Genomic DNA, 14,494 nt, shown 5'->3' on the forward strand with positions numbered 1-14,494 from the left:
CTTTCCACCATGGGGGATATACGTGTCAAACGAACGAAGGACATGTGGAAAACCAAGAGAGACGGCAAGAACTACGCAGTAACACTGGATAAGTAACTCGTTGTGTATGCAAGCGATCAAAATAAATTGAAAGCCACGTAATATAGTCCGATTTGCAATAAATAAGTATATACTGCTTTATTCTTTCTGCTCATGAATATGCGCGAAGATGCTTGTTCTGGGTTCAAATCATCACCCACACGCTCCAAATCTTTGCAAATAGGGAGAAGCCGGAGAGCAGGTGCCCCATAAAAACTGCTCGACATAGATAATAATAAAAAGGCACACCTTTCGTAGTCCACGTACTTTATTTCTTACATTCAAATGTTTGTTAACCGTCGTAAAGAAGCACGAAGAAGTCATTTTCATAGAGTGACAGGACGGGCATATTAGCAATACATAAGCGCCACCGCAATGCTAGCGAACCTTGAACACACTCCACATTCTTTTCAATGGTTAGTTTGCTTAGAATCGTCGCTCGTTTTTACATACCTGCCATGAAACACAGGCTTGGGCCTGAAATATAGCGAAGCTTAACATCGTTCAGTGGTAAAGAAAAATGCTGTAATTAAAGCAATTACACTTTTACAATATTGATAAATGTACATGCTATCCGGCACAGCCGAAATAATAAAAGTTATTCATGTTATTTTCCGGCGAAGAGACAAATTTCACACGGGTTTTCCCATAGGAATGCACAGGAACATCGCAAAAGTAGACTGGTTGCTGTCTGCTTCAATTTGCCTCCCGGAAGTCGCATAGACACTAGCGCCAGTTGAACCTCTAGCGTACATTATAATAACTCTAGGGTCCCAGCAGCTTTCATTGCAGTGTTTCTTTTCTGCGCATATATGTGCGGTCATAGCTTTTCAACGAGGACCGTGAAATCAGACCTGTTTTTTTTTTTTGTAAATGACAGATGAACACATCCAAAACGTTTAACGACTCACGGCTAGTATAGCTTTAGTTAATATGTTCGCATCTTGGCAAGCAATATCGGACACCAAAAATCTACTACTGCGAGTAGGATCGGCCAATTTTGCTGTACGTGCGCCTAAATCAAGAAAACATCTTGACACATCACGTCGAACTCGTGACGGTTTTTCTTCCTTTTATGAAAATAGTCTGACCCCCCCTCCGTCCCTCCTTTGCGACGATTCGGCACTTTGCAGGAAAACGTCACTGACCCCGACCGCAGATAGTGCGAAGATAACAAGAAAGAAAAAAGAACACCGCTAGCGCATTGTGATGTCTTCGCGTGTCCTTGTCTGCCAGGCTCTCCATGCACCAACTAGCCTATAATGTTTCTACTTTTGGAGCTTTATTGCTTTCCAATCTTGGCAATCGCCTCTCTCGGACACATGAGTGTTGCTGCACCTCCGGAGGAAACGCCATATGCTTATACCTTCCTCGCCGAATAGAAACGTGCCGTTTGAAAGCTCGGACGTATAGAGTAGAGCGCTAGACGCACGTTCAGTGTCCCAAAGGATTGTTCAGCCACGGAAAGTTTGGCGGGCACGTGTCTGAGCAAATGCGCATGAACCGGAAGTTGCCCAGTGGAGTGGAGGGGTAGAGACACGACTTCGGGTCACGACAGGGTGTCCTACCGTCGTGTGTTTCACATTGATGCTGATTGTAGCGGCTCAGAGACATCGGATTCCTCATGAACTCGAGGGCCTGGGACATGGAGACCAGGTGGACGTCTTCCTTCTGCAGCAGCCATTCCACGAAGGCCATGTAGCCGTCCTGGCGCTTGGGATCCTTCAGCCACTCTTCACTCAAAGAAAGTTGGAACGGTGCCCTGTTCGTGTTGTAGTGCTGATCAAAGTGAGACCTGCATCGGGTGCAATAATGGAAATTCAGTGGGTCGTTATTGTGGCTTCTGGGAGTGGTTGGCACTAGGACTACCAGAAAGGCTATAGACTTAAAGTAGCGATACTGCCTTTCCAGATTTTCCTCTGTACCCACTCTGACTTTGTGCAGACCGGGTGCAGTTGGCGATTCTTTCGATTTGGAAATTCACTTTCGTCTGCTTTAGATGTCGTGTTTGGAAGCATAGGAAAAATCGTTTTCCTTCCTCGCGGACCGTCTTGAACATTTTCTAGAGAACGGAAATCCTTTTTCTGCGATTTCAGATAACGTTTTAGGTAAATAGCTACCATGAATTTAAGCACCAAGAGGGCTCGGGTGTAACTCAAAACGTTCCATTCGCATTTCGTCCTTCCTCGTTTCGCGCCATTCTTTTAGGGACCTCCTCGTTTGAACCCTTCCGAAGCCTCCAAACCGTTTTCTTTTTGCATTTAGTTACGTTCGTACAAGGGCCGAATGGCGCGAGCTACGTTTTCAGCCCTGGATTGGCTCTGACGGCTCGCAGCATACGCTACAGTCTAATTTAAGGAAAAATAGAGTACGGATTGGGGGAGAGCCACTCCGAGTGCACCCACCCACGACCCGGCAAAAGAGCGACATACGAAGCCGTGCTTCGACACAAAAGAGCAGTTCGGTGTTTTATTGCCAGCGCCTGCTACCACTTCCGGTAAACCCAACGAGCGGGTCCTGACCTTCGCTGCATGCTTCAAGAGCGGAAGGGATGTATGCCAAGAGCCATTAGCCAAACGGCGGAACTAAAACGCGTGTGCGTGTGCATGTGAGCGCTTGCTTATATGCGAAATGGGAGGGGGAAGGGGCGAACCTGAAGAAGTTTCTTTGGGGATAGGGCGGTGACCCAGCCATTACACCGACACCTCAAAGTGGCCCCATTTGATTTTTGTAGCGTGAGCTACACTGGCCGAGGTTGAGCAGTTTCGCGTGGCTCGCATAATGAGCGTGCTGCGCATGCGCGAGGAGCAGTGACGTCACACGGCGCACAGCTGGCGCGCCGGAGCAGCCGGAGCCGCGCGCTCCGCCGCCGCCGCGCCGGTCTGCGCATTCCAGAGGAATGACGTCATAGCCGCGGGAGACGCACTGGCGCCGCCGAGTGCCCAGCTGTGCAGCTCCGTTGCGCAGTAGCCAAGTCTGACGCTGCACTGGAGCCGCTTGATAGCGCCTCTCATTTTCTGCGCATAAGCTCACGCTTCGTATATCCTCGCATAGCCGAGCTAAGCCACCGCAATTTTTTCCTCTTGGAGGATGAAACGCGAAGGATGTAACGAGAACGGATAAGATGCGGCGGGCCCAACCGAGAAGGACGTTTTGAGAGTGGCCCGCAGGTGAACGTCTAAACGATAAAGTCGATACGAGAACGGGCCCAAATGATAAGCACCCAAATGGCTCACAGTGTCGTTATTCTGGAGCTAGCTTGCTTAGCTGCTCCAATCGGCACTTGCCCAAATAGTGGCTAGATCATAGATCTGTATGTCACGAATGAGTTTCGATAAACGCACTTTCTTGTAATGAGTGAGATCGGAACATTTTATAAGAAGATAACAGAATTGATGCTGTGGTAAATTTGTGCACATATTTTTGTATAGCCTTGGACAAAGCCAGCTGAACAACATGAAACAGTGACCTCGGACCTTGTGCGCGCGTCATGCCGGCAGCAATATGCATCCTGCTGAAGGTGGGCGGTTTCAACACCACCGAGAATAATCAAAGCTTGTGCACTAACATTCTGACATCATCCTGCAGCGAGTTGGAGCGTGCACGCGGACATACTAAAAACAAAAGCAGCGCGAAGACGAGGGCATAGTGAAAGGAATATGAAAGGGACACAGCGCTGACTCTAAACTTAAATTTATTCATGTTAGCCTTTAGTATTAATACCATACATGTTACCCGAATAAAACATGTAAGAACACAAAACGTGCACGTGACGTGTTAATTCCACCACAGTTACTAGTTTGCCTCCTCGCTCCAAGAAGTTCCGCTCTTTATCGAAAAGTAAAATCGAAGGGGCACTAACGCAATCTGGCCCCAGTCTGGTTATATCGTGGGCTTAAATGAAAAGGGTGAGATAACTTAAGCACGCAATATTGCGAGACTGGGGCTAGGTTCCGTTAGGCCTGTTTGATTTTCCTTTACGTTAGGGAGCGGCAATTCTTGGAGCGAGGAGGGCACGATCGTGGTGTAATGTACATATGATATGAATGTTTTCAGTTTTTCCATGGTTTATTCGAGTGACGTGTGTACTATCACTACTAGATGCTAACATAAATAAACTTCAATTGAGAGCCAGCGCTTTGTCCTGTCGGTTTCCTTTTAGTTTGTCCTCGTCTTTGCAGTGTTTTGTTTTGTTTTTATTATGTGAAAATACCAACCAGCCCAAACCGTAAGGTCGAGTGGAAGAATCGGAGCATCAACCTTGCCTCTTAAGTCGACTCAGCTGTGCTGAAGCAGGAGTCCCACTTCGCCTCCGCACAGAAAACGCAAAATTAAAAAAAAAAAAAAAAAGAAATTGAATCGGCGGAGCAGACGAAAATTACCTCTTTGGGATGTTTGCAAAGTGCCAAAAGACACTGGAATGTCTGGGAATGTCTAAAATTTAACACTCAATGGAAGAGACTTTCCCAGCAAATTCAAGACCTTTATCCACCACTAGAAGAAACGGATGACCTTGTTTTTCCCAGAGGCTCTCAAGCCCACCGAATGCACCTTTAGATACTTTTTCTGCGCTTTTTAAAGGATTCTTGATTAAAGGATCGGAACAGCAAATGAGTACGTGTGTTTGTGTGTATCTGTTATGTGTATGTGTGATCAATACCCGTCATCTTCTCTGCTCTTTTCTTCCTTTCTGCTTTCCTTTCTCTTATTTTCATTTTTTGCTCTCTTTAAATTTCGCTCTATTTTTAAACGGGCTATCGTCGGCGTCTCCCGCATAACAAACTCCGTCCTCTTTGCCTTTTCGGAATACCACCACCAGCATCACCACCACCTTATTTGACGTTAATCGTGCGCACAGATTGGACAGGTATGCTGCGTTTGTGTTCGGCAGCGCCTTGTGTGCACTCACCGCGTCGAAGGACAGTCGGCGTCGAGCTTGGGCCCAATAGACCGATCTCACCGAGTGTTCGGCGCATGCGTGACGCCGCCATAACTTTAGTTCACAGGATGCAAAATGCAGTGCAGGAGAGGGATCATGATGTCTCGTGGCCCACACGCGCAGAGTTCTAGCGAGGTTGTCGCACTTGCAGAAAGACTAAAGTTCCCTCCATGCATTGCGGCAGCGGTGGCGTTGTCAAACTGGCTGGTGAGATCGGTCTATTGCTGAGTTTGCGCCTTCCGAATGTGATGACGTTCCGTAGATGAAGAGAAGGAAGTTCGCGGGCCTTTTTCATTCTAGGTGGTGTTGGTCGATTGTGCTAGGTTAGCGTCTGTCAACGTCCGGTTATCAGCAGCAGTGCTGATCAGCACAGTGCTGTCAAGAACTGGGAGGTCAAGCAGCCAGATGACGAAAGTTGATAATCTTGCAACCGGCCAACGTTCTGTAGGAGTGCTTCATATCACCCCCAGCGCGACGCGCGCGCGTAGTCAAAGACCGCATTTTACTCTGGCTTTGTTGGCTACGTCCATGACTAGAATGCTTCAAGTATCGCCATTGCGTAAATCCTTCAAAAGGAAGTAGCCTGTCACTTACTTCTGACGTTACTCTTAAAATATCTTAACACAATGCCACTCGATTCCAGGAACTGACCACTTCTAAGGTTGTAAATGCGGCTTTCTACAAGAAAGGTTTATGTCAGGATGTAACCCATATTAGAACTAATACCCATTCGCACTCGGTTACCTAAAAAAACGGTTCCCTAAAACTCTCTATTAACCGATAACGACGCCGAAGAACGTATCAGGAATGAATAAGTGGAAAACGAGAAACGCCAAAACCGTGTCTTAAATTGTCATGTGCCTACGGTAGGACGGGGGGTTTAGGCAGGACCATTACCTCAGGTAGCGGAACGTGTCGTCGGCGGTGGTCGGCTGCGGCTCGCACGGGTCTCCGTAGGGACAGGGTACCTCATGATCTTGCCCATCGACGACTTGGCTCTTGAGGTACACGTTGATGGGGAAGACCCAGAATCCGGGATACGGGTCTCGAGGACAGGGCTCAACGACGCACGGCATCTTGAATCCGTGGTCCAGTGTGTAGGGATACAGCGGAAGGTCTTCCCCACGACGCCTCAGGTGGACGAGCGAGTTGTCGTACTTGACGTTGCTGCTCTGGAGCGCTTTAAATCCCTTGTCTCCGCCCGCGTTGAAGAAAGGGCCCCTGAAACCCTTCACGTCGCCTGCCGTGATGTTGCCGAACGTCTCCAGCATCTTCCTCTGGTCGGCGACTTCGCGCGCCCATTGTTCCGGGCTCAAGGACCTCCAGAAGTCAGGGTCGTTTCGAATGCTTGCAGAGAAGAAAAGAGGGGAATTTTGAAACTACAGTTGACTACCGTACTTGGACTAAACTTTTCGTTTTAAAACACGATGCATTCTTTTTAAACTTCGGCTTATTATAGTGGTCAGTGCAAACACTTCGTATTCATACGGAAGAGTGACGTTTATTAACAATGTTGGTGAGAGTAAACTCTTCGCGTTCATGTTAAATAAAGGTGTTTCAAAGGACAGTGAAACGATTTTCAAACTTTGACTATTATAGCAGTCATGGTACACTGTCTTAAATTGGGAATTGTGTGAAGGTGGTACCGGTTCTTGTTTGCAATACGAAATATTCACACAGAAATGCAGCTGAGATTGAGCAAGACGGGTGGTTTTGAGACAAATAAATGCTCGAAATGGTTCATGGTAATAAAACCCGAGGCTCAGGAACACAGACGTTGTGTTGTGTTTGTCCCCTTCTGTGTTCCTGGGTTTCGGGTTTTATTACCATGAATCATCACCAGCTCGCTTGTTTTTTAAGTATTATTGCTCGAAATGGTGCTACCACAATAGGGTTGATTACAAAAAGAACGTCTAATGTTTTACAAATTTTTATTTTTACTATACTTCGCTTTTAAATTAAGTCCTATCGAAGCTAACACCGCGATATGATGAAGCCAATCATGCAGCGCCACAACTGTATGAGGAACGCAAGTTCGTGTGCTTCTTGCACCTGGGTTGGAGTGACGTTAGAACGCAGAGCTCCGATTGGCTCTGTTGGAAGAATAGTGGGTAGACCTCAAAGCAAGCTGCCTCGAGGTCTACCCATTATCCATCCAATCAAAGTTAGGCGTTCTGGTGTCACAACACTCCTGCAAAAAAAGAAGCAGACGGACTTGCGCTCCGAAGTGAACATGGCGCTCGTCGACTTCGTGGGTTTCCTAGCGCTGGCTAAACCATTCACGCGCGGTAGATGCGACATGATCCTGTTTTTTTTTTCTGTATGTGATTGGTTTATAAGACTATAGCAAACGCACAAAGGCCGCGAGTGCCGTGACTACGCAAATTCGGTGCTGTTTGCTTGGCTCCATCAGATGGTAGCGTCCCCCCCCCCCCCCCCCCCCCCCCCTTTCCCTGGCGGCAGACGAGGAAAACATTCATACAATACCCGAACGTGGTCGTCTTAACGTGGCACATGTCTATCCTGTTGAATGTTTCCGTATGTAATAATTCGTTCAGTGGTTTGGACATCACTGTATAAATATTTTGTTTTTTATTCCCTTGATTATGCCGCATCTATCCGGTCATTAGAGAGTTTTAGTAGACCGTTTTCATCTTCCGCTCCGCTCTCAGGGTGCAAAACTGCGCATGCGCGGCCCGCTTCGCCGGAATGGAAAGTGGAGGTCCAAAAACGCGTTTTAGTAGAGCGTTTTTCTTCAGCGTAAGAGCGTTTTGAGCGGGTTCGAAAATTTTGCTTGCGTAGCCCCACAAGTGGACGTTTATAGTACTAGTAAGACAAAAAAACCTAAGCGTTAACTCCAAGAGAGTAAAAGGGAGCGTGAGTGTAGAGGTAGTAAAAACGAAGGCGACAATAATGAACACAAAAGAGTAGGCACACACCTGAAGAAATATTAAGCTATAAAATATAAATATAATCGTTCCACCTTGTGTGCGAGTGAAGCCGAAGGTATAAGGATGAGCATGTTGCTCTAAACGGTACTTGCACTGCACGAGCGCGCGTGCTTATCAAGGACGCTGAAAGGCCGGCACTCACTCTTGTAGCTTCTGCTCCACTCGAATTAAAACTGAAACAGATTTACTTATTCGAAGTAGAAAAAGAAGAGAAAAGGACGAAGTTTGTAACGATTGGTGTAATCTGAGCTAGTTGGTTACTCATTATGAAAAAAAACCAGCTGAACTAAGGAAAAGGTAGAGATAGAAAGAAAGACACCCGATCGCAAACTTCATGACGAAGTTTGCGCATTGCGAGTACATCCTTTTGCGTAGTACGAGTACAGTGTTGCTCAAGGATAGCAAATGAATCCCCGCTGTTCTAAAGGAAGGAGACTTCTACTAACGAGATTAAGCTGGCGAGACATCGAATCTATGATTCGTATCCCTCGTGCCATCAAGCGCCGAAGCTTCCTTTCCGAACGCGGTTTGCTGGATATTTCCAACGTAGAAAAGAAACCCTTTAGGAAGCTATCCTGCTGGCTGTTCTGCATGCGGGCCTCCAAATACCAGCACCCGACAGATCGGCGCAGGGTGTTGCCAATCTGGCGAGACGCTTTGCATGGTTCTTCCTCGACTGGCCTATCCCAACCGTCTGTTCGTACTTGGATGAGCGTTTGGACGGAACTTGTCGGTGTTCTTCAGTTCTGTGAACCTCATCGTGGGTCACATCAACGAGAGGTTCGGCCACCTGCTCGCTGACATGAACAAACATAGGTGGTTGACCCTGGCGAAACTAGAGCTGTGCTCACAGGTGAGACCCTGCATGGTTTGTGTAAATTTCGCGTTTCCATTGTTTCTAGCACAGCTGCTCTGTCTGGTGAAAAGTTACTTTTTTCTATACGCCAAAAGTGTACATGGGCAGTGTCAGGAAAAGTCACGACGAGCGCGTTCGTAATTTATGAGTATTAGTAGGCCACTTTTATGAGCCCTCTTTGCTCTACTTTACGCTCTGCGAGAAGCATCGTCCCCACCGCGCATGCGTGGCCCGCTCTGAGTTGGAGCATATAGTTAGCGGAGTGAGCGTGCGCTCCGCTTCACAAGTTGTAGAGCGGACTGCCCTCAGCGTCCTTAGCGTGATCGCTTAGATCTCAAGATGGCTGCACTTACTCAATACGCGTCGATGTTTTCGACCGTGACCTCAGCTTGAAAGAGGTCGAATCAAGAAGAAAAGCGTACGCCCCGCGCGTAAAAAGTAAACCATTCGATTTGAGTTTCATGTAACACAAAACAGCATAATCAAACGAACTGAACGAGTATCACTTTGCAACCAGCACGGCGTCGGTAAAGTCGTCGCGTTTTGTGGACGTCCTATGGCTATGCAGTCAGATGTACGGGTGCGCGTGCTTGAACGCCGATTATATCTGTGCATGCGCTCTCCTGTCGAAAATGCCACTGAAAGCTGACCACGAGCATAGCGCTCGCAAGCTGCACCAAAGAAACCATTCCTCTCAGCTTTATTTATTCACATTCGCTCGCAACTTTTGAATTGTTTAACTTTCCTCAAGAAATGTTTGCATTGGATTTCCTTGGTAGATTTAGAAAATATTAGAAACTTAAATGCAGCCTTTTTAAAAGTGCAATCCATGGTGCCGCTAGTCTTCGAGGCCGCCTTATTTTGGCCAAGTGTCTAGGGAGCAAGAGAGCTACGTCATTGTTTGTCACGGACGCAAGTCTAAATGTATTAGACACGAATGCTGCGTCAATACTGAATATGAAATGGGTTCTAGTCACAAGTCTCGCACTAAAAGCGATGCCCAAAATATGGCGGCCGAATATGTTACCCGGTGGTGTTTTGAAAAGAGTTACCAATAACGGTCGAAAGAATATTCCACGTCAATTTTTTATCTGGTGACAACCAGACAGGCATAAACAATGCAAACTTTAGCAAACACAACCCTGGACTTCTAAGCGATAGTGGTAGATTAGAACAGTTTTTAGAAGTTTTGTTTTGAATTCCGGCGTAGCGGGCCTCGCATGCACAGTTTGACGGCCTCAAACCTTAGCAGAATTAAGGAACAACTATATATATATATATTAATTTACGATACCCAGTTTTTTCCAACCCTACAATGGAAATACGCTTTATCTTAGAGGAGTAACAAGTCCCATATCACATGTTTTGGTAGTGTTTAAATACTGCCGTGTTGTAAGTGTTTTTCTTTGTCTTTTTTATTAGGCCGTCAAGGACAAGGGAACACCCCTGAACAACTGTTGGGGTTTTGTTGACCGCGCAGCATGCCCATATGCCGTCCATCAAAAAAATGAGAAGAAGACCACAAGAGGGTGCTCGTCGTGAAGCACCAGGCAGTGACGTGCGCAGACGGCATAATTTGACGGTTGGACGAAACCTACAAAGACAATGGGCATTTTTTTTTGTTTGTTTAATATTAGAATGCATAAAATTATTACAGTAAATCATGTTCAAGCTTTTGTACTGAGCGAAATACCTGTCCAACTGGGCTGAAAGGCATCTAGAAATGTTTTAATAAAAAACGTTTACTAACGACTCTTATTTTACTTCTCAGATGTGCGTGTGAATATTGCATCTAACCAAATTACAGTGTTACTGTTGAATTCAGCATTGTAAGAGTAGACTATGTTGCGTGGCCTTCTATTGCAAGAAAAGACCGTAGCACAAGTGAGGCAGAAACTGGGCAGGAGCTTAAGCTGAAAAACGCACTTTCATAAACACACAAAAGAAATAAAAAGAAGTGTATAGTTCAGCAAAATGGTTTCATGTCACCCCCAAGGCAGATACATACACTGCGCTCCACTGTAAATACGAACACGAAAAAAATCGCTTTTATTTGCAGTTTATTTCTATGACAGCTATTGAAAAAGCTGAAAATGTGTCGCTCAGATTAGTGCCCCGAACGAGCGCTTTATTCCACACCAATAGGCAAATGTCAGCCCCTCGAATTTAAGGTGAAAAATGAAAACAGGATATTGAATGCTCCCACTAACAGTGTCGCGCAGTGTACATAAACACCAAGGCACCATATCACCAACCCAAGCATACGAAGAAGAAAAGACTCATTTCATTGGGGGAAAAAAAGTAGAGATATAAATGGAGCACTCGCTTCCGCTAATTTTCACTGTCTTGCTGCCTGAAGTAACCAAACAAAGTATCTGTCCGTTTGCCGACTGCATTAGTCTTTGGTCTTTAACCTTTAACTTTTGGCTCTGGAGAGCCGCGGCACCGCGGAAAGCAGCAGCCTGTACCACCGAGGCCCGCGGTGCCGTGTCTAGGGAACATGGTAATGTGATGAGTATATACGTGCAAGATGACGACGACATGGGTTGTTGGTATTGGGGAGGGTGGCAGTCCGATTCGCAGAAGTCCAGACTTCGTGGAGGCGGGTTGGGCGGGTGAGCAGCGAGCTATGAGGATCTTGCACGCCGTTCGATCAGTGCATGAAGGAGCACCAGGAACATAATAGCGCTATTGCTCACTGGGGTCCACTGGGGTCAAAGAATCATGCTCCAAGGAGGTAGTCCAGCCGAAGTAGAAGCTGCCGCCTCCGACGAACCGAGGCCCAGGGCTCAGATTGAGACACCGCCGTCGCCCGCGGTGTGTCATCCTCTCAACGTCGTCGTCGTCATCTCGCATAGAAAAATCGAGCCCGCTGGCTTAGACAAGGCAGCACTTGCTCCCACCGTTCAGGGGCCGTGAAAGGATTGCGGACAGCGATTTCTCGGAGCAGCCAGGGGTTCTTGACCACCGTGAAACGTTTCCTGGGGGACGCCTTTTCAAACAAAGTCTGCGCAGCTTCTTAGTGCAGCGAGGTTCATAAGGGTCAAGCGCGCTCCCAAGCATGATTTCAAATAGCGAGCACCCACCTTTCCAGAAAAGCACCATCTACTGAACCTTTACTGAGAGTGGAACGTACTTCTTAAATTGGCGACGATAGCGGAGCTCACGCTCCACGCTCAAATCCCAGAGCGGGTCGCGCATGCGCGATGGCGACTCCGCTTTCCATAGAGCGGAGCGGGAAACCGAAAACGGTCTACTAAAACTCTCTATTCTGTTACGAGGCTACGCAGCGGATTTTCGTCGTACTACACGTAAATTAACGATTGGGCGGGAGGTTTATCTAATTTATCAAAATTTACGTGGTGAAATCGGTGTTTTATCATGTAAGACGCTAAACGGCGTCAAAGTTTCATTTTACCGGGAGTAGATTGTCCTGCAACTTTCTACCATACCCAGTAGTACCGTAGCCTCCCATATAAACCTTTTCGCCGTCCTTCGCCTGGTTGCTGCCACCTTGTAATCACGTCACGCGTCCGCCAATAGGTTGCTTCAACTGGTCTCCCCGCTGTCCTCCGTGTCCCTCCTCCGCCAAGCCACATTTATTTTTCCACTCCCTCCCACTTCCCCCCCGTCCCCCCTCTGAGGATCTCCCTCTGACGATCTCTGAGGAGCGCAACTGTATTTCATCCTCATTTTGTCGCGTTTTGTATTTCTTTCTCTTACAGTTTTTGCGGCCTGTTCTGGCGTCGAAGGCAAAGGCTTTCTCCGTATAGAGGCAATAGTAGTACCGTTGTGTGTTGCAAATTACAGCATTTTTTCCCATGAGACTAGGCGTGTGTCATATCAATATTTGACATAAAAATGAGACATTAACGGTCCTCTTTCGCTATACTCCAGCCTTACGATTGCTTATCTATGCATTTTTTAGAGACATTATACAAAACAAAATTCAAACAGCCGTCCGTTCGACGTTTCTCAGTAGATACACAAAAAACTACTGACCCTAAATGACCACCCACTCATGTTTCTGACGTTACGTTAGCAAGATGGCGCTGGATGTAGACAGGAGCACGCGCACTTGCATCGCTCTTGAAAACAAACGTACTTCGAGCATGGGCAGTGTTCACAGCTTCCGTAGACAAACGCGCCTGTTAATGTACTCATAAGAAATGAATGCTCGTGAAAGATTTTTTAGCAGTTAATCTCCTTGTGTATAAAATATATCTGGAAAAACTCAAAGAACTAAGAAAACATTTACAGTTGGGCTCACCTGATAGAATGAAGAGCGATTTCATTGCCAATAAAGTAAAAATCGTTCATGAACACATAATCGATGTCGGCGGAAACGAAGAAGGTGACCGAGATGTCGCAACCCGTCGCCTTGTTCTTCTTGTGGGCCCCACCGAAAAGTTTGTAGAAGAACGGAATGTTGCCTTCGTGAACCGTGTGGTTGAATGTCAGCATCACCAACTGCGGCGTGTCCTTCAACGCGAGTCCTCCTGGTGGCAGTTCGCTGCTGCACGCGCAACTGGGAAGCCTGCATCTTTGGGCGTCGCAACCGCTATTCTCCGGTCTGTAGAGCTTGGTGTCGATCCTAGGTGGAACTGTCGAAGGTGTCGCTTCGGGCACCTGAGTCGTAACGAGCAAAGCGTGATCCTGGACCGATTGATTTCGGCCTCCCAGATATCTCTTGAGCTCGTCCACCACAGATAGCAGCGTTTCCAGCGCTCCTTTCGCGACGCATGTCTGCCCTTCTAAAGAGGCACCATTGGAACATTGTGGATTGTCCGACGAAGTCTCTGATGTGCTATTGGACGTTCTCTCAACGGTGATGACCAGCTTCTCCTTCTGTGATATCTTGATTGATCCGCCGGGACTGTTCGTCGCGCCGGTTTTTCCGTCTACGACTGGATCACTCGGCAGTTGGATTTTGTGTTGGACGGACTGGTCCACGTTTGAGGACAGCAGTGCAAAGCTTACCTTAGCCGGAAGCGAATTGGTTTCCTTCGGGACGCTTGGCACCGAAGAAGAGAACCTCAGACATCCTAGAATGAGCACGGTGAAGAGCCTGCAGAGATTCATCCTTCGATTACAACGCGAAGCTTTCGGCGTCCGGAATGTGACACCAGTGCCTTTTCAGAGCTTGCTAGATTAGATAAATACTTTGCGTATGACCTTCGATCTTCTCTCTCTTATATCTTACCGATTGCAGCAAACATTCAAAGGGGCGGACAGATAAGGCGCATAAAAGCCAAGACGTCGTCAAATGCGTTACCGAGGTGAGACAAATGCCATTGGCGCCATATCAAAATCCACTTACATAGGGAGAAACAAAAAAAGGGAAAGAATTTGATATATATTTATTAATATAAAAAAAAACGGTTTAAAAGAAAAGGAGAACGATGTGTTCTTGTTTAGACTGACGAAGAGCCTACCAGGCTCGAAACGTTTCTGTAGCTCACCTTTTTTGGCGACCTCTCCGACCAACTCCATAAGGGCAAATATTGTGTGATTATATATATATATATATATATATATATATATATATATATATATATATCGATTTCTTTCTCCTAATGTTCTCTATGGCAAATGGATTTTGATATGGCGCCTATGGCATTTGTTTCACCTCAGTGGCGCATTTGACGACGTCTTTGCTTTTACACGCCT

At 46.8% G+C, this 14,494-nt stretch overlaps 1 protein-coding gene across 1 annotated transcript; it reads right to left on the bottom strand.

Moving 5' to 3' along the window:
* Window positions 1–328: 328 nt before the first annotated feature.
* Window positions 329–14,006, bottom strand: LOC8039502 (chitin deacetylase 8). The gene is made up of 3 exons (XM_029972590.4): window positions 13,095–14,006; window positions 5,915–6,364; window positions 329–1,873 (listed from the first exon to the last, which is right to left on the bottom strand). The coding sequence occupies exons 1-3, from the start codon at window positions 13,904–13,906 to the stop codon at window positions 1,513–1,515; spliced, it is 1,623 nt and encodes a 540-aa protein (XP_029828450.2). The 5' UTR covers window positions 13,907–14,006; the 3' UTR covers window positions 329–1,512.
* Window positions 14,007–14,494: the final 488 nt, after the last annotated feature.

The sequence above is a fragment of the Ixodes scapularis genome, unplaced genomic scaffold (genome assembly GCF_016920785.2).
Source record: "Ixodes scapularis isolate PalLabHiFi unplaced genomic scaffold, ASM1692078v2 PGA_scaffold4__175_contigs__length_147842914, whole genome shotgun sequence".
NCBI lineage: Eukaryota > Metazoa > Arthropoda > Arachnida > Ixodida > Ixodidae > Ixodes > Ixodes scapularis.

Bases quoted from the DNA above. Each gene is read 5' to 3' on its own strand.
- LOC8039502 (XM_029972590.4), bottom strand. From the start codon at position 13,906: ATGAATCTCTGCAGGCTCTTCACCGTGCTCATTCTAGGATGTCTGAGG. The intron at 6,365-13,094 runs GTGAGCCCAACT...CTTCTCTGCAAG, and splicing joins ATCGCTCTTCATTCTATCAG to CATTCGAAACGACCCTGACT. The intron at 1,874-5,914 runs GTAATGGTCCTG...CACCCGATGCAG, and splicing joins GACACGTTCCGCTACCTGAG to GTCTCACTTTGATCAGCACT.